The following is a 26,591-nucleotide window of genomic DNA, read 5'->3' on the forward strand; positions in this document are numbered from 1 at the left end:
TGTGATGGTCCTCGGTGATGAGTTGTTGTCGCTTTTCGTCGTCGTCCGGCTCTCGCTTGAGCCACTAGATTTGGTGCGGTTTTTTTCGCTCTTGGCGCTCTGGCCCTAAGCGAGCCCTAACGCTAGCCGCTTTGGGTGGATTATTTTTGAGTTATGTCAGAGCTTAGTCATTGGTTTCTGCCCCACATTTCAGCCTTGAGGTTCACTGTTACAATCAACTTAGGGGAACATCTTAAGTCACAACTATACTTCATAAACTGATCATTAATGATTGAACGGAACAATTTTATTCTTCATAAATCCATATCTATATACCCTATTTTGTCTATTTCTTCTGCTCTGGAACCTGTGTAATAAGCTCACCCTTCTCAACAGCCGACCGCATGTTATCCAACACCAGAATCTCCATATCCTTCTGAGTCTCGTAAGTGCCAGTACCAATGTGCGGCAGCAACATAACATTAGGGTTGCTAACGAGCCCAGGCTCAATTTCTGGCTCGCACTCATACACATCCAGACCAGCAGAGCGCACCTATAGAACAGCCAGTCAGCCGGGATTGTCCGCATATTCATGGAAGGAACATTGAAGTATAGCGCAGCAATACATACCTTGCCAGAGTCAAGTGCCGCAACCAACGCCTTCTCATCAATCAGCGCACCACGAGCCGTGTTAACAATCACGACGCCATCCTTCATCTTGGTGAACTCATTAGCACCAATGATGTGGCGCGTGGATGCGTTCAAGGCCAAGTTCAAGCTGAGCACGTCCGAATTGGCGAGCAACTCGTCGAACGAGACGTATGTCGCGCCGGCTTCCAGCTCGGGTGATAGACGGGACCGGTTGTGGTACTGGATCTTCATCCCGAAGGCCTTGGCGCGAATTGCCATTTCCTGCTCATGGTTAGCTCTGGTCAGGTGGTATATCACTTTCTGTGCTACATACCCGTCCGATGCCTCCCATGCCCAGAATTCCGAGGACCTTGTCCTTGGGGTCATGGCCCAGGGTAGTGCTGTACTGCTTTCCTCCTGCGGTGATCGGGCCTTGCCACTTTCCTGTTGTGGGAATTATGGTTAGTCACCGATTACTGGGAAAGAATATCATTCCGCTCTGGTTAGCCACTTACCTTCCCGGAGAGCAGTAATAGGCACGTAAGCCTGGCGCAGAGCGCCGATCATCAGGAAAATGCCCACGTCGGCTGTCGCGTTGTTGACCGCGACTGGGGTGCTGGACACAGCGATGTTCTTCTCCGTGCAGGCGGCAACGTCGATGTTGTCATATCCTGCTCCGTTGTGACAGACGTACTTGAGAGATTTAGGCAGGACTGCGAGCAACTCTGCATTGAATGGACCGGTGTACTATGCGTTGTCAGTTGGATAACTCGAAGTGAAAGGTAAGGCCGATATCTACCTTGGTGGAGCTGTTGGACCGGTAGAGGACGACTACATCGTCATACTTGCCAGCCTTGCAGTTTGCGATGAACTCTTCTCTGGTTCCGCTGGGGAATTCCTAGTTGTCTGTTGAGCAAGATTCGGTCGCGGCGCAGTACGAATCACTTACCTTCAATGTCAAGAAAGATGAGAGGCTCTCCCATTCCGTGCGCGCGTGTGTGATTTCTCCAATGAGGAGAGCTGATTGTGTTGCCATGTTGCTGCTAATGTTAGATGCGCCAAATGATGTCAGCGGGGTTGCTCACATTTGTAGAGTCCTAAGGTTCTATAGGAGTGTATCAAGAGAGGATTGAGGGATTGAAGCGAGCAATTAGGAGATTAGCAACTGAGAATGAAAAGAAAGAAGAAATTCCAAGATTCCAGAAATCAGAAGATCATTGGAGGTTCAAATGTCCCCGCTATCGCATAACCCCCATGTCGTAACGGGGGCTCCTCCGACAGTGTCGTGGATATAGATGTATGGATTTTATAGATCGTATACATACTTATACATCAACCTAGAACATTTCTACTCAATTTCTACATTTATCTGCTTATACAACGATTATCATTAACTTCACTTCTTCACTTATTACTTCTTGACCTTCTACCAAGTGCAAATTCAAGAATCATCACCCCCACGTCGGCTATCCAAATCTCCCCTTCGGTGCAATAACCGACAGCGGAGCACCTCCGGGCCCAAGACTTTCCCCCCACGACGACCAAGTGGGGTGTTTTGGATGTGTAGAGGGGCACCAACGGGCCGAGTTGACTCCAAATGCCGTCAGAGGTCGGGTTTCGCTACTTCTTCGCTATTTACTTCAATCCTTTCTTCTATTCTCTCTGAAACTCTTACCCACTACTCTCTATACGAACTACACACTATGGCAAGCACAACCACCACCGCGCTCGTTCTCCACGGCGCCAAAGACCTCCGCCTAGTAAGTAACTCTAAATACTAACCAACTCGGACCAAACTAACCCAAACCCAGGAACAACGCTCCATCACCGCCCCATCTACAAACGAAGTCCAAGTCGCCATCCGCGCAACAGGTATCTGCGGCTCAGACCTCCACTACTACAGCCACGGACGCAATGGCGACTTCGTCGTGCGGGCACCAATGTGTCTAGGCCACGAATCCGCCGGCACAGTAACAGCCATCGGCAGCGCCGTGACAACCCTGAAAGTCGGCGACCGCGTCGCTCTGGAAGTCGGCCTCCCATGCCGCAAATGCGCGCTCTGCAAACAAGGCCGCTACAACATCTGCAAAGCCATGCAATTCCGCAGCTCAGCAAAAGCCTTCCCCCACCTCGACGGCACGCTGATGGAGCGCACAAACCACCCAGCGGACATGTGCCACTTGCTCCCAGACAGCGTGAGCGACGCAGGCGGTGCGCTCGTCGAGCCGCTCGCCGTCACGCTGCACGCTGTGCGTCGCTCACACCCGCCGAGCAAGGCGGAGGTTGAGCAGAACCGCGCTGCTGGAGAGGAGACCCCGGCGCTGGTTTTCGGCGCCGGCGCTATCGGCCTGCTGCTTGCTGGCGCGCTGGCGGCTAGTGAGAATTTCTCCGCGATTGTCGTTGCGGATATCGATGCGCGGAGACTCAAGATCGCGGAGGATATGGGCCTTGGTCTTAAGACAGCGCTTATTCCTAGGTCTGAGACTCCGCCTCCGCCGAAGGATGCGCCGCATGCTGAGCAGACGGCTTATGCGCTGGAGAATGCGCAGGTGGTTGCCGCTGCGTTGATTAAAGCCGTCGGTGCGAAGGATGGACTCATTGTGAACGGGTTCAGTCGTGTTTATGACTGTACCGGTGTGCCAGCTTGCGTGCAGGCGGGTATTTATGCTAGTGCGCCCGGTGGTGTGCTGGTGCAGATTGGTATGGGAAATCCTATCCAGACGCTACCTGTTGGTGCGGCCGCGCTGCGCGAGGTCGATATCATTGGTGTGTTCCGTTATGATGGATCTGCGTACCCCGCTGCCATTGCGCTGCTGGCGAGTGGAAAGATGAAGAGTGTTGAGGAGAAGGTCGTTACCCATAGACTCAAGTTGGAGGAGGGAGAGCGGGCGTTTACCCTTGCCGGAAAGGGAGTTGATGAGGAAGGGAACCCTGTTGTAAAGGTTATTATTGAGAGCCGACGGGGCTCTAATGGCTCTCTGTAAATTTGCTGATGAGGACGACGGCGATGATGATGATTGTGTTTGAAAATACCCGAATTGTGACAATAGCAAAAAGATGGATATATATGTGGAGAGGATTACGAACAACAAAATTGCATATACAAAATTGAGGTGATAACCGTGATAACTTGTAGGGCCCGAAAGGCCATGAGATATATTTCCACTTCTTATACTATTCTTCATAATATTGGGTTGCTCATTTCAACCCTCCAGCCAGCAAAAGACTCTGACCCGTCATGTAGCCTGTTTTCACAAGCATAGTCACAACATTGGCCGTTTCCTCGGGAGTCCCGAGGCGACCAAGCGGAATCCCAGCTGCCACCTCAGGGATAGCCGCAGCGTTAGGGATCATACCAGTGTCACCAATCATGGCAGGTGCCACATCGTTAACACTGATATTGAATTCAGCCAGTCGGGTAGAAAGGTTCTTCATCATTCCTGTCAGACCACCCTTAGAGGCGGCGTAATCTAAAACAGAGTCAGTTTGGTATTCCCTAGAGAAGGAAAGAAGTTATACATACGACATCCATTGATTCCTCCACCTTGCGCAGCAATCGAGGACATAAACACAATACGCCCCCAATTCTGGCTCTTCATATGCTCCACCACCCCCTTGACGAGAATGAATGAAGCGCGCAGGTTGACATGTATAGTATGATCGAACTCTTCGAGAGAGCAGTCCCAGATTTGGGGAATCCGCTTCCCGTGCCCGGCGTTCGAGATCAGGATATCAGGTCGGTGGCCGTGTTCGATATCGATTTGCTGGAACATCGTCTCGATGTCGTCAGCGGAACCTACGTCCACTTTATGGATTGAGATATGGAGCTTGTTATTGGCGTACTTGCCCTGCAGATCGGTCACCAGCGCGTTCATGGCGGTCAGGTTGCTCGCGTATGTCAGGGCGAGATGCACTCCATGTTGGGCGAGCTGGTGTGCGCAGGCAGATCCAATTCTACAAAATTAATTGTCAGTTATTCATTCGCCGTGTTGGGGTGATATGAGTTGGGAATAGCTTACCCTCCCGATGCGCCGGTGATGAGCGCAAGCCGACCCTGGATCTCGTTAAGTGACATGATGCGACAGAGTTGATACGTATGTTGACGATATGCAATGATCAAGCGCAGAAGTAAACTCTTAAAGCTCCAAGTTTGATCTGGCAAAGCAGAAAGAACTGCGTTGCTGGCCTCGGTTACCCCTCGGCGCCATCTCCGAGGGTAGGCCCCGGCAAAGCCCCGCATCATTTGCCGTCAGATTTGGGGGTGGGGGTGTCACATAATAAGTACCACACGGATAAAGCCATTACCAAGCATTTAAAAGAGAAGGTTGCTGCTCATATCTCCCATCCAAGCAGACGGCTGCCAGGTCTGCGAGCGTGGCTCTCCAGATTGGTACATATCGGATGCATTCTGGAACGCGTCCAGCCCCAATAAGCCACCAGAAATCTGGTCCCCGGATACATAATCGCCCACGGCCTCCAAATCTAGCCATGAGAAGTCATTCGCGGGGCTGAATTTCATGTATCCCGGGTCTGTGACTGGGTTTGGAAGGGATGTTTGTAGTGGGAAGTCACTATTTTGTGTCTCTTCGGATGGGTTCGATGTGGACTTGGGCTTCCACAGAAGCTCTAGAAGGCGAGCATAGCGCGACCCGATGTCGTCGGTGCCGGCGCTTGCTTGTTTGAGCACTTCGGTGGTTCGGATGACTAGGCCTTGGACTTTTGCTTCTTCTGATGGGACCATCATTCCGAACGAACGAGCCTATGATATCGGTTAGATGATATGCCGAAGAGGGGTTGAACAGGGATCTTACCTTGTAGAGGAAAACGGCAGAGTAGATGCCATATCTAAATCGCATGAGCTGTTTGCCTCGAAATAACACGCGACGAAAGAAAAACTTACAGGTAGAAGCGGAGAGGCATGAAGTGGAGATGCTTCTCAGGATCTACCAGATCCACCAAGATTGTCAGGTATGACTTGGCCGCATCAACGGATTCATAGATGAACCGCGAATCCTGCATCGAAGCTACGTTCTTGAATGTCGATCGTAGATGTTCTCGCTGGTTTTGTAGGTCGGTTTTCGGTTTGACTAGCGACTGCGAGATCGCAGCTTGGAACGCGAAAGCAGTTGTATACAGACGCAAATACTCGTATGACAACTGCAGTGTTGCTCGCATAGGTGGTGAGCCTAGATATGTTAGAACCGACATACCCAGAAGCTCAAATAATCGAGAAAAGGCCAACTTACAGTCCAATGACCCCCAAAGTGACTTCCACCGCAGAATCGCCAGACGGAAGTCATCCACATATTTAACATAGTCTCCCATCAGCATCATCTGGTTACTAGTACGCATCCCCGAATATAAAACCTCATGAACATTCCCATAAAGCTGCGTAAGATCCAACATAGCCTGAAAGATCTTCGCATAGTCCTCCTCGCCATCGTTGACTGGCTGCAGCGACGGAAAATCCTGACTGACAAGACCAGTCATGGGTCCGGGGCCACGAGACCAGAAAGCACGTCCAATACGCACAGAAATCAATCGATCAGAGACATAGCAGCTCGCCCAGGCCAGACGCCTCCGAGCCTCACTCTCATGATCCCCGTAAGGATCCCCACGGAAAGAAGTGCGATCCATGCCGATGAAATACCCCGAGCGCAACGCAAGCCCGACATGCATCCACGCCGCGCGGTCTTCCTCTCCGCGCCCAACGCGCTCAATGCGCGGCCGCAGTCCCTGAGGTTCCCACTCGGCGAGTAAGAGAAGCGCTTCGACCGCTTCAACATCACATTCCGCGCCCGCGGCGATGCCCGAAATCAGCTCGTGCATGTACTTGGAGCAGTACTCGTGGATCTCGGGCTGGTCGACCAAATCCTTGGAGGCGATGGTCAGGACTGCGGTAAGCAGGTGCTTCTCATTGGCGGCGAATGCGTCTAGTGCTGCGCGTGTGAAATACTTCCGTGGCACGAGGGGAAGATACTGGTGGAAGTTCTCCGCGTAGCGGGAGATCAGTTGCCACACCGTTTCCGGGTCTAGGGCGCACGACTGGACAAGTCTGTAGGCCCTGATGCCAGTGGTTGGGTTGTTGAAGTCTGAGACGCCGTTGCGCAGGCTGTTGTATACTGGGAATGGTGTTGGCTCCGACCTAACATGTTCATTGCGGATCTCGGGCGCGATCTCTGTGCCTTCCGTGGCGATGCCGGTCAAGCATTGCCAAGCGTCTGATGGATTGCGCGGGACAGACGATATTGAGGTATCATCTTCCTCGACGGATGCTGATGCTGGTGCCGGTGGATTAGGTGGCAAAAAGACTAGCGGGCCAGGATAGGATGCCGATTGCACTCGACGATTTTCCGAGTTGGCTGGGCTTGAGACTTCCGAATCCTTTCCTGGTGAACGATTGGCTGGTGTAAAGTTCTTGATTTTGTTCTTTCGGATTCGACGACCTCCACGGTTTGAGCCGCCTAATATGCACTCGCGGTTTTCGCGTACACAACGCTGGCATGGTGGTTTACCAGGTTTACCATTGGAGTCTCTGCATGCGATCAGCGCGGAACCATCTATATTGCAGATCCGGGGAAAGACTGCAAGGATCGTGGCTGAAACGAGGGGAGAGGACAATCTTACAGGTCACATCGAGACTTGCGTTGCCTGCAATGCAAACAGGCTCGAGAGACGCGTTTGGCGATATCGCGCCGTGAGGCTTCTGACGGGGATTCTTCTTCCATGGCTACAGGAACATTGAAGAGTACGAAATCAAAGTCGGACGTCCCCACAAAGAATTCCGAAGACCCTTACTCATCGCCATGCTCCTCTCCATGTGGGGGATGCGGGAACCTTGTGGTTAAACGTTTTACCTACTTTTGCCTCTATGGTCATTCTTTAGAACTTGATATTAACTGCTTTGAATGCTAGGTACTCTATCAGACATTGTTTCTCTTCATATGCCTATTTAATAGCCCCTTCATCTGTTCAAGTAGGGAAAACCACTTACCGTGTCAATAGCCGACGGCTAATGCTCTCGGCTATTGGTATTGCCCGGAGTAACCCCGCGTTCTCGGTTTGGTCTGATTGGGTTTCTTATTTGGAGCTCCTCCCATTTGCTTCTTTGCTTCTTTGGTTCTTTTATTTTGGATTTGATTCCTTTTCATATTCATATTCACATTCACAATGGCAGACGTAATGTCCCTATTCTCCCTAAGCGGGAAAACCGCCCTCGTCACTGGTGGAACACGAGGTATTGGCCAAGCTATGGCCTTTGCCTTGGCTGAAGCCGGCGCCGATATTATCTTGATTCAGGTAAGTTACTTACACGCAAAGATTGGACATCACATGCTAATATCCCAATAGAGAGACACCAGCAATACAGCAACCAAGGACGAGATCGTTAATCGCATCGGCCGTAAGGCATGGATCCATGTCGCCGAGCTCGGGGATCGGAAAGCCGTCAAAGCAATCATCCCCGCATTGCTTAGCCAAGGACTGAAGCCGGAGATTTTGGTGAACTGCGCAGGGATCCAACGGCGACACCCGGCCGAAAAGTTCCCGGACGAGGACTGGGACGAGGTGAGTCGATAAAGCAATATAAATTGCCCCCTTGAAACACTATGTCTAATTCGTGGAATAATGTATAGGTCTTGGAAATCAACCTGTCCTCCGTGTTCATCATGTGCCGAGAATTCGCCGCATACCTACTGGCTCGCGACGCCTCTGAATTCCCACAGGGTCGCCGAGGCTCCATCATTAATGTCGGGTCTCTGCTCACCTTCCAGGGCGGAATTACAGTCCCCGCCTATGCGGCATCCAAGGGTGGCATTGGACAGTTGACCAAAGCTCTATCGAATGACTGGGTTGCCAAGGGAATCAATGTCAACGCCATCGCGCCCGGTTATATTGCCACCGATATGAACACCGCCCTTATCAACGATGCTGACCGCAACGCCGGTATCATGGCACGTATTCCCGCTGGCCGATGGGGAAACCCCGAGGATTTCAAGGGTGCCGTGGTGTATCTGGCTAGTCGGGCTAGCAGCTATGTTTCTGGTGAGATCCTCACAGTTGACGGTGGATGGATGGGACGGTAAATGTTTGGAAATGAATATAACGTACATTATTTCAATAAATTGCACATATAAATGATTTCTTTTGCCTTGTCAGGTGTTATGAGACTATTGCCAGACTAGTTAACTATCGGGTTATTGCCTGTAAGAGGGAAGAGGTAACAGTGGTCCGTGCGTCCACTTGAAACCTCGACAACGCCAATGTCTTACAGTCAAACCACCTCAGCGAGTCAGCCCTGGAGAGACGAATGGCACATGTCAGCTTGTGAAAGTGGCATAATTAATAATGTCTCAGACTTCATACACTATCGTCCAAAGGCGTCACGCCCAGACCCGAACCAGGATCAACAAGGATCGTCAGCAAGTCATCAGCAAATCATCAGCAAATCGCACCTATCTAAGGGGGCCGCTAAGGCTTGTTAGAAACACCGGCGTCTTTAGTGTCACCAAGGAGCTATCCCGATAGGTTTTTCGGCAATTTAAACGCCTCGAACAGTTGCAAATCAGACCATATAGGGGCTTTGCGGAAGATATGTCCATCGGGGTCCATGCTTCTTCTCAAAACTCTTTCAGGGAGGCTTCTTCCACTTCCATTTCTTCCATTACTCGCACTCTTTTGTCTTAGAAGACAATCGGCTGGTCTCGATTGTTAAATACACTCTCTTTACTATATTGTCTGGTGTGGACTGCCTCTATATTGTCCAATTTCATTCTTAAAAAGGAAAAAGGTGCCCCTTGCCTGCATGCCAGATACCTGAAAGTGAACCTCCAACGTCGATTCTTGGTGACGTGCCAGTTTCTCACAAATTCCAAAAGAGCAGGGCTATTTTGGCTCGCTTTGTTGACTTCAACCTGGTCATTCACTTTGAGACAAACCTCATTGTTCATTGTCAACCCCAAACAGAACCAGCCACAATGCTCGCGTTATAAGACACTGTCTTTGTCGGAAACAATCAAAGAGGTCTCCATCTATATCGACGCACTTTCTCCAACCCTGTTTATAATCTATTTCATCTGATCTATCCACCGTATTCGACTTCGATTCCCCGCAAGCGCCCACATCCAACATCTCAATCTTTACATTTTGATCTCGGCTGTTGAGCAGCTGCTTGAAACATACACATACACATTGCTATATCGACTAGGCGGTTGTGCAACATCGACAGCACAGCCTTGCATGTTTGCTGCCCAGACCGCAACTCCTTTCTCTCTTCGATATCTGCGCCTGTTCAATGGCAGCAACCCATCCGCATATCGCGGCACGAGGGTACGGGTCAAACGCCACATACATATATGAGTACTCAAGGGGGTTGGGTGGCGTGGACGTCCCTCGCGATGTGATCTTTACCCAGATCATCTACGGTTCCCTGTGTGTCGTGGCATTCGCATTGTTCTGTGGCCGAGTCGCCCAAATCAGCCACGCATATCTCCGCCAAATCACCGCGACTAGCGCAAGCAAACACCAACAGACCTTCTGGGCCCAGGAACAATCAACATGGTGGTCAAACATCAAGAAATACATCCTATACGCCCCATTAGGAAGCAAGAGACACAATAGAGAGTTACAGCTCTCTTCCGCTGTCAATGTCGGCACTTTACCCTCCCGGCTGCAGACTATCCTGGTCGCACTCTACTTCGCCAGCCAAGTCGCATACTGCTTCATCTTGGACTATAGTGTCAACAACAAGGCGGCCTTGGTCGCCGAGCTGCGCGGCCGATCCGGGACGCTGGCCGTCCTCAACATGATCCCGCTCTTCCTTCTCGCCGGCCGAAATAATCCCTTGATCCCACTCCTCCATATCAGCTTTGACACATACAACCTCCTCCACCGCTGGCTGGGCCGCATCGTCGTCATTGAATCAGTCGCACACACAGCCGCATGGGCCGTCAACGCCGTCGACGAGGAAGACTTCACCCGCATGCTCGCTCGCGTACGTGAAACCCCCTTCTTCCTCTGGGGCCTCGTCGGCACAGTCGCAATGGTCTTCCTCTGCTTGCACTCCCCCTCACCCATCCGCCACGCCTTCTACGAGACCTTCCTACACCTGCACCAACTCGCCGCAGTGTTCGCCTTCTTAGGCGTGTACCTGCACCTGCAGATAGACAACCTCCCGCAGCAAAGCTGGGCGAAAACGATAGCCGGAATCTGGATAGGCGACCGACTCGCGCGCCTCTTCCGCCTCATCCACCTCAACATCTCAACCTCCGGCACAACAAAAATGGTCGTGCAAGCCCTCCCAGGCGAAGCCTGCCGCGTGACCTTCCACCTCCCAAAAGTCGTGAACATCGACCCAGGCTGCCACGTCTTCGCCTACATCCCCAGCATCTCGTGGTGGATGTCGCACCCATTCTCAATCGCATGGGCCGAACCAAGCACAAGCAGCACATCGACATTCTCCCCCTCCCCAACACAAGACAAGCGATACTACGACGTCGAAAAGCAATCCGACCTCCCCACCAAGCCCTCCAAACTCAGCACGCAAGTCTCCCTCATAGTCGGCGCCCAAAAGGGCATGACCCGCCGCCTCTACAACCTCGCCAACGCAGCCCCCTCCAAAACTCTCACTCTCGCCGGCTTCATCGAAGGCCCCTACGGCTCAAACCCAGCAAACTTCTCCAGCTACGGCACAGCAGTGCTCTTCAGCGCCGGCGCCGGAATAACCCACCACCTGCTGCAGACCCGCGCGCTCGTCACCGCCGCCGCGCAGAACACCGCCGCAACCCGCAAAGTCTACCTGATCTGGTCCGTCCGCTCCACAGACCACCTTACCTGGGTGAGCAACTACATGGACCAGATCCTGCGCCTGCCGAACCGCCGCGATATTCTCGTCGTGAAGCTTTTCGTCTCGAAGCCGCGGCGCGCTGCTGATATCGTCAGTCCGTCCGCTACGGTGCTTATGCATTCTGGGAGGTGTAGGCCGGATGTGGTTCTTGATGAGATTTTGCCCGGGCGGACCGGCGCCACAATTGTTAGTGTTTGTGGGCCGGGCGCTTTTGCGGATGAGGTTCGCTCGGCGGCGAGGGAGCGGATTGGGAAGGGGGCTGTGGTTGATTTTGCGGAGGAGGCTTTTACGTGGTGAGGTTTGCTTTGTTGGTTTATATGCTTTTTGTTCTTTTGCCTTGTTTTTTTTTTATCCCCGTGGGGTTTCTTGTAATTTTTTTGGTTTAATGCACTCTTTTACTTCTTTTGTGCTGCGGTTGGCGACTCGCTCATTTAACATTGCTTAATGTCTAACTGTATACTATCACTATCATAATCTCCAGACTTTTCCTGGTTACAGATGAAGATATCTTATTGGGAAGGATGTTTACTGTGCACGAGATAGTAATTGGGAATGTAGTAGACAATGTAATTGAACAAGAGGCTCTATGCTAGTGTATGTATTATCTAGGGCATCCCTATCTGCAAGACCAAGTGTAGTATGTAAACAAAATAATGTGTAACAAGAAGAGCGGAGGATTAGAGATGGCGGTCTAATGCAGAGTATCTTTTAGGAGAAACAGTAGCCATCGGAAGCCCGTTCAGTGTCAAGAAGAAAAGCAGAGAAAGAAAAGAAAAGAAACCCAGAAATGGTAGAGAGATCAAGCAGTCTTAGTCTTCTTGCTGCGTGTTCCCTTGGGCACACGAGCAAGCCAGTAGATACCAACAGCAGCAAAGATGTTGAAGATGATGTACGCCCACATGATACCGAAGTTGCGCCACGCGTCGCTGTAGTAACTCAGCACGCTCTTGAGGAAAGTATCGGTCTTGTCGATGCTGCAGAAACTGCAATCGCTAGTGGCGTTCCCGTTCTGGAGGTAGCCACCAGCAACGTCCATGTAGGCGCTCATGTATTGGTAACAGGTCTCGCCGGCAAGGGGCTCGAAGTGGAGCATCTCGACGGGCTCGCAGACGACGTTTGTGCCGGATGTACCGGTCGACAGCATTGCAGAGACGAGGTAGGTAAATGGTGAGAGGCGGTACATGAAGATCCAGAAGCGGGGCATTTGGTCCGGGGTGGCGAGGACACCACAGAAGATCAGGCAGAGGGAGAATAGCAAGTTGGCGATATTGCCACCTGTTTCGGCTAGCTCGATACCGGCAATCATCATATGGGCGAAGGTGCAGGTGAAGATCATGAAGGTCAGGATGAGAAGCCACATCAGTGCGCCGCGCTCGTGGAGATCATCGGCGCTGGTGTTGCGTTGCAGTCCAATGGGGTAGTACCAGCAGACGAAGATGAGGACCGACATGAGGGCGTTCCATGGGAGTTCGACAATGATGTTTGCGGACATAAAGGCTTGCCAGGAGTATGATTTAGAGGGGCGTTCACGGACTTCGTAGAGGGAACGTTGGGTGACAAAGTGCGGCATGATCTGTTGCACCAAGTTGCCGAAGACTGTCATCAACATGAAGACACTGAACATTTGATTCTGCAGTCCTTGCATACTGTTCTGGGCGTGGAAGAAGGAGAAGCCGACGTAGAGCGCAGTCAAGGTGCAGAGCGCAATCTTGGAATAGATGTAGACTGGAGTTCGCCAGTACTGGCTGAACACACGGAGGAGACACTGCCAGAGTTGAACACTGAACGGTGCGGCGAATTCGTGGAAGCTGGTTGGATCGTTGTCGGTTGTGGCAACGGGTTTCAGAGAGAGGCTGGACTTGAGCTCGGCGAGGTGATTTTGCACTTCCTTGCGCTCAGGGCTATCGCGCCACACGGCAGGCCAGTCGATCTCACTGTGGGTTCCGGGGGCAGCTCCAATGACCTCAAGCATCCATTCGGCAGGATTGGCTTCGGGCGACAGCTTGGGCGCACCGTTTCGTTCAAAGTAGTTAGAGAGCGTAGAAGATTTTTCGCCAATTTCTCCGAAATAGACAGTCCTACCGCCCCTGGCGAGGAATAGGAGACGGTCAAATCGCTGGAAGAGCATAGCAGACGGCTGGTGAATAGTGCAGAGAATAGCCTGACCGTGTTTAGTCAAGGTATCAATGAGATCCAAGATAGACCAAGAAGTTTGACTGTCAAGACCGGAAGTAGGCTCGTCCAGGAATAAAAGCAGCTGTGGCCTGGCAGCTAGTTCAACACCAATAGTAAGACGCTTGCGCTGCTCAACATTCAAACCTTCACCGGGGACACCGACGACGGCATCCGCATAGTGTTCCATTCCAAGAAGCTTGATCACTTCCTCGACGTAGTCGAGTTTTTCCTGGCGAGAGACGTGACGCGGTTGACGGAGAATAGCACTGAAGCGAAGAGCTTCGCGGACCGTGGTAGTGTGGAGATGGAGATCCTGCTGTTGGACATAGCCAGTCTTACGTTGGAAGGAGTGGTCGCAAGGACGGCCATCAACCAACATTTCACCAGAAACAACACCCATTGTCACGCGCGTGGCAAGCACATCCAAGAGAGTGGTTTTACCGGCTCCAGAAACACCCATAAGAGCAGTGCAGGTGCCGGGCTTAACCCAGCCGTCAACGTGGTCGAGAATGCGACGTTCCTCTTTCTTGATGTGGATGTCGTAACACACGTCTTGCCATTGGAAGATAGCAGTTTGTCTCTGGATTGCGGCAGTGGTTTCTTCGCCGTAGCTAGCGCCATCCTTCTTCTCGGCAGGGGACACGCTGTGTGTTTGCTCGACGTCATCCTCAGAGCTGCCGACCTTCTTGGGGGCGTAGCCGCGACGGAAAAGCAGAACCTCACCCTTGGACTTGGACTCGGAGATGTATTCGGTGCCGATGAGGTAGGTGCACATGAAGAAAATCATGAAACCAATCATGATTCCCAGATTTCTCCACTTGTGGCCGTGAGAGTACTGGAAGCTTGCAGTGTAGTAAGCCTCGCCGCTGATATAGTCCTGGCCAGCCACAGCTCCTTTCGCTCCGCAGATCTTGTTGAACCGACCGACATCTATGTAGGATTCACCCACCGGGATGAAAGAAGTCGCTTTGCATGGGAAATCGCGACCGTGGAATTCGTTCACGATCAAGGTTTCGAAACCATAAGCAATCGGGTCAATGTAGTTCATCCAGCGAGACCAGCCAAGCATGTTGCGGGTTGGGATAGTGAAGCCAGTGTAGATGACCAGACCGAGGATCAGGATGGCGGCGGGCACCAGAGCCTGAGACAAAGTGCGCGAGTAAGAAGCGATGGTACGGAAGACCATAGACATGGTCATGGTCGTCACGAAAGAGAAGAGCAGGAAGGTAAAGAAAGCGCCGCCGGTTTGGCGAAGACCAGTCATGAAATAGAGTGTGATGTTGAAGGTGATGGCATTGGCAATTTTGTATGGCATATCACACAGCATTGACGAGATTGCTTCGGCAAACGGATGATACATGGCGTAGCGGGCTTGCTTTTCGACAATAGGACGTTGCGAGTAGAGAGTCAGAATCTCTAGGGCACTGGAGAAGGAGTTGAGAAGGACAGCGAAGAAGAGAAGGGCACCGCGAGAGTAGAAACTAGTCACGTCGCCAGGCAACTGGAAGAAAACCGAACCAATAATCAATGCCATGATCGTGTTTCCAATCAAGGCGGATATAGTCAGACTGTAGTCACCCTTCAAACGCTGGAAACCACGGGTCACACAGATTTGGACCTGCTCGGCGACTGATAGGGTGAATGGAGACTTGACACGCTGCCTCTTCGACTGCATAGCCTTGCGAGACTCAACGAATTTCTCGTAGGACTCGCCGCCAATGGGGTACTGCTCATCGTACTCGGCAATCTCCTTCAGAAGCTCCTTGTACGCAGCACTGTTTTTCCAAGCAGTGGCGAACTCATCGGGGGTACGGGGAACGACGTTCTCAAAGCCAGGTTTGACGACTCGCTCAGCTGGGCTCGTAAGAGAGGTCAGAAAATCAGCGGTAGTCTGGCGCTCGGGACACTCGAAGCCCATGTTGGTGAAAAATTCCTTGGCCTCGGTGGTACGGCCGAAGTAGATCTGTCGGCCCTCGTATAGCACAGTCACTTTGTCGAAAACATCGTAGGCACTCTGGGATGCCTGGTAGATAGCAACGGCACAGGTAGTGCCCGAGTACTTAGACATCAAGTTCAATGTCTTACAGAACTCCAGAGCATTGGCACTGTCTAAACCACGGGTACTGTTATCCCAGCATTGGAGAGGGCTGCCGCAGAGGGTGGCCTCGGCGATACTGACACGCTTCCGCTCGCCACCGGAGACACCACGAATGAAATCGTTACCGACCTGGGTGTTGATAGTGTGCGAAAGACCAAGCATAGCCATGACGACATCACGCATATGCTCTGCGTACTGATCGCGAGTGACGCCCGGCAAACGGTTGCGCGGGGCGCGAGCGAGAGCAGCGAACTTCAAGGTATTTCCAACCGAAAGCTGAGGGAAATGCACATCGGTTTCAGCGGTGTAGATGGCCTCACCGCGGAACTGGCTGTGCATCTGCTTGTCGGAGATTCCTTGGTAGTTCATATGAGAGTTACCATCCTTGAAGATGCCGTTCAAGTCTCCTGCAATAGTCTTCAAGAAAGTCGAACAGCCAGATCCAGGACGGCCGAGAACGACCAGCATCTCGCCGCTCTTAACGAGACCATCGAAGTCGCGGAGGATCTGAATCTTCTGCTTGCCAGTGCCGGTCATCGCACGGAACACGGCGCCAATTTGCAGAATGGAGTTGGCCACATCCTTTTGGTAATCGGTGGGGCTGCCAAATCCGTGCACACTGAGGTTTCTGAAGGCCAGGCCCGCCTGACGCTTCGGGTATCGTTCCGGGTCGCGAGATTGGATGGTAAGGAGATTCTTCATCCAATTCTTGGGGTTGAAATTCTCACTGTGAGGATTGAGGGTTGAGTCCTCATGGACTTCGACGAAAGGGTTCTCCGCATTCTGGTTTGAGACAGAGAAGTGTGTTGACTGGCGGGTGAGTTGCCGGGCCAGGCGAGTGACCTCGGCCTCGGTGTAGTCCTCGTTGCCAATCTCGCCCTTCTCATTAGCGGTGTCATCGGTGCTCACGCTGGCGGTGGGGTCATGGCGGCGAGCTTCCATGTTGGCGGAATGGGAATCCTCTCCGTCCTGGGTGCCGGGATCCAATGTCCCTAGGAGCGACATGATGACCTTCCAGCACGGTCACTGTCGAATAGGGGATGGAACTGATTAAGTGGGGTAGTAATCCCTAGAAAAGACGGATAGGGGAGGGAACCATCAACGGGATCAGTATAGAGAGAGGGTGTACGAATATTAGTTAATGGAATAACGAAGGAAGGCAATCAGCGAAGAATTTGAATTAAGTACGGATATGAAAAGACACAAAATCCCAAGGATTCAAAAGATCTAGAGATCGGGACTCGGAAAAGTTGTATCCTTTGCCCGGAAAGAAAATAAAAAACGGGGACTCCCGTCGAAACTGACTCCGGGGCGGAGCTGGTGACTTTCCGGAGATTCCAATCACGAATTTTGGTTTCGTATTTTTCTGAGACTCTAGCTAGTCCTTAGTGGCTGATTGCCAAGAAACTATGGCCATTTTCCTTGAATTTGTTGTCCACGGAGGTAAGGTAGAACATGCGATGGATGATTCTACACTGCATGTACCTGGTACTTCCACACGACAGCCAAACAAGGGATACACAGCAGGTATAATGATGTACCTGCCATGTTCTTCATACATCCTACACGTGTCCATGCCAGGTGGGAAAACAAGGTTTCCAGACTCAGCAGCCCGGGACCACCGCTATCCGTCCCACACAGGGCTCGGATGCTCGGGCGCGATGCATCCGAGCGGGGCTGACTCAGCTATTCTTGGGGGATCCATGGATCTTAGAACGCTAAATCGCATGTCACTTCCACCCACTGGGGCAATTGTTAATTCCATCTTATCTCCGTCCCCTAACTCGTACTTGGCCTCCTAACCCCGAATTACATGGATGTATATGTATCTTCCAAGGTTGGGAAGGAATGGACCAAATTCGGCTGGTTTCGTCTGAGTCATGTCTCCGGTTATGAAATTCCTTGCAAATCTGACGTACCAACATGTGGCACTGTCAGATACGTGCTGATGAACCCTTGCATGGGGGCTGATATGCGGCATGATGGTTCGTTGATCCTTGGACGAGCCTAGCCAGGCGCTAGGCTGCAATGCTTACGCTTACGCCGTGCTAAATACGGAATATGCCTTCGGTTAGCAGACAATTTCAAAATCTGACCAGAATGTACAGTTATAAGTCGGCCACGCAGGGAAAGCGAAATATTGAATCATAATAATCTAAATTGTACATTGGATATTGTTAAAAAAACAACAGCGGTGTGTCAGTCTTGGTCTTCCAAGGAGCCCAATTATGGAGACCAGTCACATTCAAGACATGTCGGTCACCTCGTCATCATCTGCATCGTCTTCATCCTCGTCGATTGGTTCCACCAACAGATTACCGCCACGCCCAATCTTCTCTCTGATCGACCCTCCCTCATCAACAGCATACACTACCCGAGGCATCGGTGAGACCAGTCGAAATCCGTAGTGGTGCACAAACCCCTCCGGCGCACTCACCACATGACGCTCTGTATCCTGCTCCTGTAATATCTCGTAGCACTCAACCACCGCGTAGATCTCTTCAATGTCTGCATCGGGCGCAAACTTACGCATGATGCGCTCGCCGGACGGGAGCCGCACGCTAATACGAACGGCATCTTTGACATCCGGCCCGGGCTCCGCACTAAGCGATTGCCCGCGCCAAAGCTTCCACTGGGCGAGATCGCGGAGCCGTTGCTCTTCAGCCGCCTGTCGGTCAGCGGCTTCCTGTTCTTCGCGTTGACGTGCCAACTCCGCTTCCCGGCGCTGGCGCGCCCGTTCACGGTCGATCGCCAGCGACCGCTCGTAGGCTGAGTCTTGCTCTTCGCGGAGGCTGCGCGAGGCTTGTTGCTCCGCGCGTGAAGATCGGAGTCGCTCCAGGGGCTCGCTGTTAGATGTCACGACTGTCCGGAGCTTGTTCACGACCTCGGATGGCGTCGTGAGACCTGCGATCCGTCCTACAACAGACATCGCGGTTGATGAAACATTTGGTGTATGGACGATGACCGCTGCAAAGGGGAATTTGGTGCATTTCAATGAGTTGGCGACTTGGTATGCTTCGGAATCTCGCACGTTGCCGCCCCACACCAGGAGGTTGTTCTGGGGGTCATTGATGAATTCCACGACCTCAGGTGCCAGCAGAGTATCCCGGACCCAGCTGTCCGTATCGTCGTGCTCTGGAGATAAGAGAATGACCAGGAGGTACTTCAAGTCGCGATGGGCTTTCTCCAGCGCCATGTTGTATCCGTTCTCCAGGAATGGAATCGGGATAGATTCATATTCTTCCTCGAACTCGCGGATAAAGCGAGCGGCAGTATCTTTGGGACCGAGGGATCGACGGCCAGTGGTATTCCGGCGAGCACCTTGCAGCGCGGGGTTCGCTGTCCTGTTAAACAAGCGTGGCAAGAAAGGGAAGAGGACACCAAATAGGCGGAATGAACTGCAAAGAATTCGGTATACCAAATTAAATGGAGTGAGAAGTAGGCTAAGAATAAATGGAGGTCGGTAGGTTGGCTGGTCTGCCGGCTGTAAGTTAACTCGTGGCGCCAGATCTGTAGCTGTGGCACGAGCAACTTGCGACAAGTGTTCGGTCAAATCGTCGGTCATTAAATTCTGGGTTCGGCGATTGGGTTGGGGGGGGGGGGCGATCCAAGGCAGCGCGGGCTTCTTCAACGGGATCTGGGCCTTCGCCATCAAAAAACTTGGATATGGCAATCTATCATGCGGGGATCAGTTAAACGCTCGTTCGCTTGACTGGAAGCCGGGGAAGATAGACCAACCTGCACATTCCATTGTGACCGACGTAGTAGCGGAATTGCTTCGGAAGGTTCCTGACTGGTGACAGCCATGTACATTTCTAGCGTAGACTTCTCGCTATCAGAAAGCCCGTCCAGGTCAACCTCCGGTTGTGACATCTTGTTGTAGAAGGGCCGTAAGCCATAAACTCAGGGATAGAGGTGGTATTAAAAGAGAGAGAAAGGAACAGCCATGAAGCGGAAGATCATTTGAGGTCGGTCATTGAGCACGTGCAGAATTTCTCATGCGTAAATGGTAAGAACGACGTGACGTCGAGGCTCAAGTGGCCTCAAGAAGCTCTCGCATTGATGTCCTGACCGCCTGGTCCGTGCTTATCCCCCTTCGCTCGAGTTCGGTTCTCGCCCCGCGTCTTCGTTTCCATCAGTTCTGTCGCTTTTAATCATTCCTTGGGAGGAGAGACGACTTCGGTCTTATCCTTATATCCCATTCATGCCTATTGTTATCGGCTGAGATACCGCCCGACGTCCGTGGGCTCTCCCGGAATTGACCCGCCGCCAATTGCGCGGACCGTAGGTGACTTGATTTAGAATCAAAACAGGGGAATGCGGTTTTCACCCAATAGCATTCTTTGTTCCCTACCGAGTCCGGTTTCAATGGGGATCTTTTTGCGCTGATCCGCACCAACAAAGTGGGTATCAGCTAGATATCATGGCGTCTGCCGGAAAGCCTCCATTGGAGGATGCTCGTCGGACGACAGGATCACCGAAAATGAAGAGCCGTGGTGAGTGTGATTCGAAGTCAAGGCTGGCATTTCAGTTCCATTTTAGGTCTGAGATGGGCAAGCTGGAGGTGGATGAATTTGAGATGGACCGAGTTGCTGATAACAATGATTTTGCCTGATAGAGAATGCGAAAGACACATTGTGCCGTAATGTGACCATCTATGGGCGATGCCGCTATGAAGACAAAGGTATTGCGAACCTGAATCACGGCCAGCGTGGGTGGTGAAGCTGATTTGGAACTCTTGTATCCAGGCTGTGCTTTCAATCATGACCCGTCGAAGCTCAATGCAAATCAGTCGGATAGGTGCGATGAACACTTGGTCTCTATACGACAACTGGACATATTTTGCTAACAAGGACTGTTTCGTTTGATAGCAAGAAGCGGTTCAATGTCGACTCACCTAGCTTCACTCCATCCTTGCTGTCTGGGAATGGTGTATCAGCACCAAAAAAGTCCACAGCTATATCTCCCAAAGCTGCCAGTGCAGCTCCTTTTCAACCTCGAACAACCTCATCACGTATGTGCTCCATGTGGAGAGGGAGGGAGGTTACAAAAACATTCACTGACGTCAGAAAAAGGTTCAAACACGAGTACACCAACAACACGGTCAGAAGCAGTGCAAGACTGGGCGGTGGCCGATGTACAGGAATTTATTCCCCAGGGGTTTGAGCACGTGGTCAGTCGTCCCTGCCCTTATCACTCGATTCGCATCGATTTCCTCCCCTCTGCCTCTTGTCTTCTTACCCATCCCTCTTTACCTGCACTAGCCCTATTGTTATCATCATCTCTATCATCACGATGGTGCTAGGTGGCTTGTCTGCCATGGCATCTGAATTCGATCCTGAATCTTCTGATTCTCCCCGATACTTCACCTCTCTTCCGCCTCAGCCTGAAAGCCCTGGGTGGTTCAACAGTATTCTGAGCAACCGTGCTAATTTTCCTACTCAGACCCCTCTTCAGGGTAATGGAAACGGAGGCATCACCCCCACGGGTGCATTTGATCCTTTTGTTACTACCCCAACTGCCATGACTCCCGGTGCCGTTGGCCCTGTTTCTGCCAATCCTTACTCCCACGACCATACTGGCGCCATGGGAGGTGCTTTCTTTGCAAACCAAACTGGATTCCAGCAGCCGGTACGTTGGTTTCCAATGGATCCTCTTTGTTTCTTTGACTGATCTCTAACTGCCCAACAGATTCAGTACCATCTTTATGCCCCAATTGGCCCTCACAGCCAGAACACATTGGGATACCAGCGCAACGTTCATGATCTCTTTATTCCTAACGACTTGCGCGAAGAACTGCAGAAGAAATCTGCAGCTACTCTACAAACTCTCCCTAGTATGTTAGACATCACCCAATAGTAATTTGTACTCATGCTGACGAACTTGAAGACACCCAACTCCCTGCACAGGTCGACTACTTCCATTCCCTCGTCCCTCTAGATCTCAGTCATCAGAAGAATGCTGCGATCTTTGGCTACCCGAGCTGGATCTACAAGGCCCAGTCTAGCAAAGATGGCATCTATTATGCTCTTCGCAGACTTGAGGGTATGACAATCTTCCCGTCTATTTTGTAGCTCCAAACTAACCGTGTAGGTTACCGCCTGACCAATGAGAGGGCTATCCGTTCCGTGCAAGCCTGGAAGCGTATCTGCAACGCCAGTGTTGTGACCATTCACGACGCGTTCACCAGCCGCAGCTTCCAAGACAGTTCTTTGATCTTTGTGACCGACTATCACCCACTGTCCAAGACACTTGCGGACCAGCATCTCAGCGCTGGAACCCGCTTCCCAGGCCGTCAGACCAATGCTCATATTCCTGAGCAGATTCTCTGGGGCTACATGACCCAGATCGCCAATGGACTTAAGGCGATCCACGCCAATGGTCTTGCTGCCCGAGTGCTCGAGCCTAGCAAGGTTTTGCTTACTGCTAAGACCCGTGTCCGCATCAACGCCTGCGCTATTCTTGATGTGGTGCAATTCGATACCCAGCGGACTATGGCTGACCTCCAGCGACAAGATCTGGTCAACTTCGGCCAAATGATCGTCACCCTTGGCGCCAACTCACCCACTGCCATCCACAACCCAACCAAGGCCATGGAGCATTTCACTCGCGCCTACAGCCCACAGTTGAAGAGCTCTGTGTTCTGGCTGTTGAACAGTCTGCAGAAGGATCAGGAGCGAAGCATCGACACTTTTATCACTGGCATCTCATCCCAGCTGATGTCAACTTTTGATTCGGCACTCCACCTAGATGATCAGCTGAACTCTGATCTCGGCCGTGAGTTGGAGAATGCACGACTTGTGCGCCTGATGGCCAAACTCGGGTTCGTCAATGAACGCCCTGAGTATGAACTTGACCAGCGCTGGTCGGAGAGCGGCGAACGCTACTTCTTGAAGCTTTTCCGCGATTACGTCTTCCACTCGGTGGATGGCCAAGGCGATCCAGCGGTTGATCTTGGCCATGTGTTGACTTGCTTGAACAAGCTCGATGCAGGAACTGACGAGAAGATCCATCTAGTCAGTCGCGACGAGCAGAGTTCCTTCATTGTCAGCTACAAGGAGGTTAAGAAGGCTCTTGAGTCTTCCTTCCAGGCTCTGATGAAGCCCGCTAGACGCATGCACTAGCAAGTCTTCGAAAGTTCTCACATGTGGTACTCGTAAGGATATCGCTGCTTGCTATGTTTGTCTCATAGTTTAACCCAAGGGTTACATCTTTTGCTCTAATTTGCAAGCACCGATATCGCTACTGTGATTGAAACACAAACATAGGAATAAAGAAATTCAAATTGCTTTCCTTGGTCGTAAGCCTGTAGACATCCCTCACAGTTCTCCTCGAGTCATCCGGTAGACGCAACCATCCAACCTCTCTACAAGCTCCTCAATGGTCAGTTCCCCATCTTCATCTTCATTTTGATCCTGAATCTTCCTCGGGGGAATCAATACCCGATCCAAAACATGCACCACCCCATCCCTCGCCAACAAATCCATTCGTCCAACTCTACCAAACCCATTAATCCGCATATCAACCTCACCAAACCCCTTCTTAACATCAACCCTCAACTCCCTCTTCTCCAACGAAGTCACAAGCCGCACATTCGCATAGTCCTCCTCTAGTCCATCCCCACGTCCACCCTTCCCCTCGCCCTCATGCGCATGCCCACCATGACGACCTGAAAACAACCCATGAGACGTTCCAAGACTACTATACAAGACATCCGAGTAAAGCGTCTGATTCAGCACAATATGATACTGCATCAACGTACGCAGGCACCCCTCACCCCGCCGCGAGAAAAGAAACCGATTAGCCTTCTCTCCGAGCCGTCTGAAAGCGGCATTCGTGGGCGCGAAGGTTGTGCCGCCCTGTCGCTGCGCCGGGTCAAGATTGTGGGCGAGTTTCGTGCGAGCTAGCGCCAATGTGAAGGTGCTGAAGTCGGTTGGTGCTTGGTGCAGTATCGTGCGTGTCTCTGGGGGTGGGTGGAGGGGACTGGTTATTATGTGGATTATTCCGTTTTTGGATTTCTTAGGTGAGGTTAGTATCTGTCGATGTGTGCCATAAATTGATGCTTTACTCACCATGTCGGCTGCCACAACCCTACTCCTCCGGTTCAACATCACTCCGTTCTGGTGCTCTCGGACAACGATCCTCTGCGGCAGAGTCGATTCCAGAGCTGGCTCTGTCAGCTTCGTCGGTAGCGTCCCGTGGCCAGCAATATGCTCGATTGACAATCGACCGGGCAGGATATGATACCGCAGCAACTTGGACATGAGCTTCGGGCTGGGGCCATTTCGTCCCCGTGGAAGTCTCTCTAGGGCACGGTTCGTCAGCGCGAAGAAGGTGTGGTTTGCCGTCGTGCTGTTGAGGATCTCGACCAGGTCTTTGTCATCGGCGATGAGCTCGGCGAGTCGGGATGTATGCTCGCTTTCTCTGATGAGCTCCCATGTCGTCTTGTCCGCGTGGCAGAACGGGCCTGGACAAGCATCGATTGGCCGGTGTGGACGGTGTCGGTATCTGTCCCATGGTCTTCCGTCGCGGTCGTGTCTGTCTTCGCCATCACCTCGGTGTCCAGGCCATTCTCCGTGTTCGGGCCATCCGCCATGTCTGGGCCGGTCACCACCGGGCCATCGCCCGTGCGGATCTTCGTCGTAGCCAGGCCAATCGCCGTGCTCCGGATATTCATCATCATCACGCCAGTCACCGTCTCTTCCCCAGCCTCTATGTTCATCCGGGGAGATGCCCAGCAGGCTCATCTCGGCATCTGCTTGAGATGGATGATCATTCGTGGCTGGTGGAGTCTCAGAGACTATCTCCGCGAGGATACTCTCATCTGGGATGACAAAGGCCGAGGCCAATGAAGCTGCCACAGATAAGAAAAGGTAAGTGGAACGCATAATGCCGTTATCGACAGGAAATCGGAACCCAATGCAGATGCTCGATCACGCTATGGTGATGTACCTATATAGGAAGGCCTCCCTCGTCGAACCCCTCGACTTTCTTGATTTCCGGTTGTACGAGTCGTAAAAAACTGACCACACTACGTCAGATAGCATAGATGGAAACTTTTCAATCCTCGCAGATCCGGTCGTCGTACCGTGGAGACTCGAGAAACAACTTGGATCAACAAGAGCACCAGTCATCGCTGAGAACATGTTACATATTCCAATCGAGACCAGAAATCAACGGAATACAGACAGGATACGGATATTCGGGCTGAATTTGGCAGTCTCAGTTCCGGCTAACTTGAGATCTTGCATTCACGTGCAATTCTAGTCTTCTTCTTACTAGAACGAAAACCAGGCAGTATCGGAAGAATCGATTATATACGTCAAGATATATTTCTCATCTATACCTGTTTTCTCATATAGCATTTAATCCAGGTCCGGCACAGGCAGCCCATTGACAATCTTGACTTTCCGTCCTAGCTTGTCCAGCGCGACCTTGGAGTTATGCGCACGCAACTCTTTCGTCTCTTCGTCGGAGACAAGCACAAAGTCATATGTAAGGAGAGCATGGCCCTCAGGGACATTATATTTCCTAGCGATTTCCGCGTCCGCCTTACCAATGTCTACAGTCAAGGAATCCTTGACGCCGAAGACCGCATCGGATGTTTCATAAGGGTCATTGCGAAGATAGAGAGCACTAGAACGCAAATTAGCAAGCCATAACTCACAAAAGTCAAAAAAGGCAACAGCCCAACATACGTAACCAAATGATCAAACCCCTCCTTCTCAAACATAAAATGCATATGCGAAGGCCGATACGGATGCCGCCGCAACATCTCCAGCAACCTCCCAACAGGCCCATCATGCGGAATTGGATACGGCACCGGCGTAATCGCCATAAACCAAAACACCCCGTCCTGATCCGAGCGCATAACACACCTCCCATCCGGCCCCACCCTCCCCGCATACTGGACATCATAATGGCCCGTCGAATCCGTCTCCCAGATATCGACCTTGACGTCGTGCACCGGCATCCCCTGCAAATCCCGCAGCGAGCAAACAACCAGCAACGGGTCGCCGTGCGGATCATGCGACATGGACTCGCCGGCGGGCATTTCCTCGGCGTCGTGCGTGTGGAACGGACCCAGCACGGTTCCCTCTGTGGAGCCCTTCGGCTTGGGGTGGTCGATTGAGTCGACGAGGATCGAGAGGCCTAGGACGTCGGACAGCAGGATGTATTCTTGTCGTACGTCTGTGCAGGCTTGGCCGACTTCTGTTAGGAAGTTGAGGCCGGTCATCCATTCGGCGCTGCTGAGGCGGGTTTCGCGCGCGAAGTCGTGGAGGTGCGTTACTAGGCGTTCGAGGATGTATTTTAGGCGTGGGTCTGGGCAGAGGCTGTTGATGGTGATTACGTTCGCGGTGATGTTGTCCACGGTTTGGTCTTTCATTGGGGGGATCTTGATTTTGGAGGGGTCCATAGTGGGGGTTTGTAGATGTAGCTTTGTAGTATAGAGAGGAATGGTAGATGGTGAATGGTTTAAGCTGGAAAATCCGGGGTTAAGCTGCTTATATGGTATAGAAGGTGGGGTGTGGTTGTTTACTTTCCCCATGAGATACAAGTTCCCTCAGTCAATCAGAAGCTCTCGAATGGTAACCTTCAGATTGTTTCACCCCGCAATCCCCGCCAATCCCCCCGTCGGATGTCAGATCGGATTTATATGCCGTAGCTCTTGTATACGACGGGGAAACCTATCCGACGGGAGTCTTTAGGGCAGAGTATATATCCGGCCCCACAGATATCTGAATCCATTCTAGTGTATGACACAGACCAACGTAGATCAGAGGCCACGGGCCTCGGGCATTGAAGAAGTAGATAATATTTTACATAGTCATTCTAAAGGAGATAAAGTAGATATGTTCAATGAGA

General features: G+C 51.9%; 11 protein-coding genes across 11 annotated transcripts; 4 read left to right on the top strand and 7 right to left on the bottom strand.

The window, feature by feature from the left end:
* Positions 1 to 325: 325 nt before the first annotated feature.
* N7518_006161 (D-mandelate dehydrogenase-like dehydrogenase) lies at positions 326 to 1,645 on the bottom strand (the record flags this gene model as incomplete). Its single annotated transcript, XM_057187088.1, has 6 exons — positions 326 to 532; positions 610 to 891; positions 944 to 1,053; positions 1,125 to 1,356; positions 1,409 to 1,507; positions 1,559 to 1,645. The coding sequence occupies 6 exons, from the start codon at positions 1,643 to 1,645 to the stop codon at positions 326 to 328; spliced, it is 1,017 nt and encodes a 338-aa protein (XP_057038791.1).
* Positions 1,646 to 2,312: 667 nt separating this feature from the next.
* N7518_006162 (NAD(P)-dependent alcohol dehydrogenase) lies at positions 2,313 to 3,593 on the top strand (the record flags this gene model as incomplete). Its single annotated transcript, XM_057187089.1, has 2 exons — positions 2,313 to 2,369; positions 2,421 to 3,593. 2 exons carry the CDS (start codon positions 2,313 to 2,315, stop codon positions 3,591 to 3,593), a joined length of 1,230 nt encoding a protein of 409 aa, XP_057038792.1.
* Positions 3,594 to 3,807: 214 nt separating this feature from the next.
* On the bottom strand, positions 3,808 to 4,684 carry N7518_006163 (SDR family NAD(P)-dependent oxidoreductase; the record flags this gene model as incomplete). The annotated part of the gene is made up of 3 exons (XM_057187090.1): positions 3,808 to 4,079; positions 4,133 to 4,563; positions 4,629 to 4,684. 3 exons carry the CDS (start codon positions 4,682 to 4,684, stop codon positions 3,808 to 3,810), a joined length of 759 nt encoding a protein of 252 aa, XP_057038793.1.
* Positions 4,685 to 4,921: 237 nt separating this feature from the next.
* On the bottom strand, positions 4,922 to 7,337 carry N7518_006164 (transcriptional regulator family TF; the record flags this gene model as incomplete). Its single annotated transcript, XM_057187091.1, has 5 exons — positions 4,922 to 5,368; positions 5,421 to 5,454; positions 5,510 to 5,795; positions 5,856 to 7,144; positions 7,237 to 7,337. 5 exons carry the CDS (start codon positions 7,335 to 7,337, stop codon positions 4,922 to 4,924), a joined length of 2,157 nt encoding a protein of 718 aa, XP_057038794.1.
* Positions 7,338 to 7,779: 442 nt separating this feature from the next.
* N7518_006165 (putative 2-deoxy-D-gluconate 3-dehydrogenase) lies at positions 7,780 to 8,693 on the top strand (the record flags this gene model as incomplete). The annotated part of the gene is made up of 3 exons (XM_057187092.1): positions 7,780 to 7,908; positions 7,960 to 8,175; positions 8,244 to 8,693. 3 exons carry the CDS (start codon positions 7,780 to 7,782, stop codon positions 8,691 to 8,693), a joined length of 795 nt encoding a protein of 264 aa, XP_057038795.1.
* Positions 8,694 to 9,901: 1,208 nt separating this feature from the next.
* Positions 9,902 to 11,749, top strand: N7518_006166 (ferric reductase family protein; the record flags this gene model as incomplete). The annotated part of the gene is made up of 1 exon (XM_057187093.1): positions 9,902 to 11,749. The coding sequence occupies one exon, from the start codon at positions 9,902 to 9,904 to the stop codon at positions 11,747 to 11,749; it is 1,848 nt and encodes a 615-aa protein (XP_057038796.1).
* Positions 11,750 to 12,251: 502 nt separating this feature from the next.
* On the bottom strand, positions 12,252 to 16,730 carry N7518_006167 (pleiotropic drug resistance family ABC transporter; the record flags this gene model as incomplete). The annotated part of the gene is made up of 1 exon (XM_057187094.1): positions 12,252 to 16,730. One exon carries the CDS (start codon positions 16,728 to 16,730, stop codon positions 12,252 to 12,254), a length of 4,479 nt encoding a protein of 1,492 aa, XP_057038797.1.
* A 1,240-nt stretch (positions 16,731 to 17,970) lies between these two features.
* On the bottom strand, positions 17,971 to 19,598 carry N7518_006168 (clathrin-mediated endocytosis regulator UBX3; the record flags this gene model as incomplete). The annotated part of the gene is made up of 2 exons (XM_057187095.1): positions 17,971 to 19,368; positions 19,464 to 19,598. The coding sequence occupies 2 exons, from the start codon at positions 19,596 to 19,598 to the stop codon at positions 17,971 to 17,973; spliced, it is 1,533 nt and encodes a 510-aa protein (XP_057038798.1).
* A 550-nt stretch (positions 19,599 to 20,148) lies between these two features.
* Positions 20,149 to 22,849, top strand: N7518_006169 (PAN-complex poly(A)-binding subunit PAN3; the record flags this gene model as incomplete). The annotated part of the gene is made up of 9 exons (XM_057187096.1): positions 20,149 to 20,221; positions 20,344 to 20,436; positions 20,474 to 20,525; positions 20,579 to 20,739; positions 20,795 to 20,905; positions 21,031 to 21,356; positions 21,417 to 21,561; positions 21,615 to 21,770; positions 21,819 to 22,849. The coding sequence occupies 9 exons, from the start codon at positions 20,149 to 20,151 to the stop codon at positions 22,847 to 22,849; spliced, it is 2,148 nt and encodes a 715-aa protein (XP_057038799.1).
* A 195-nt stretch (positions 22,850 to 23,044) lies between these two features.
* On the bottom strand, positions 23,045 to 24,613 carry N7518_006170 (fasciclin domain-containing protein; the record flags this gene model as incomplete). The annotated part of the gene is made up of 1 exon (XM_057187097.1): positions 23,045 to 24,613. The coding sequence occupies one exon, from the start codon at positions 24,611 to 24,613 to the stop codon at positions 23,045 to 23,047; it is 1,569 nt and encodes a 522-aa protein (XP_057038800.1).
* A 477-nt stretch (positions 24,614 to 25,090) lies between these two features.
* On the bottom strand, positions 25,091 to 26,142 carry N7518_006171 (intradiol ring-cleavage dioxygenase; the record flags this gene model as incomplete). Its single annotated transcript, XM_057187098.1, has 2 exons — positions 25,091 to 25,361; positions 25,424 to 26,142. 2 exons carry the CDS (start codon positions 26,140 to 26,142, stop codon positions 25,091 to 25,093), a joined length of 990 nt encoding a protein of 329 aa, XP_057038801.1.
* Between the last annotated feature and the right edge of the window lie 449 nt (positions 26,143 to 26,591).

Source organism: Penicillium psychrosexuale, assembly GCF_028828465.1.
Source record: "Penicillium psychrosexuale strain IBT 29551 chromosome Unknown utg000004l, whole genome shotgun sequence".
Classification (NCBI taxonomy): Eukaryota; Fungi; Ascomycota; class Eurotiomycetes; order Eurotiales; family Aspergillaceae; genus Penicillium; species Penicillium psychrosexuale.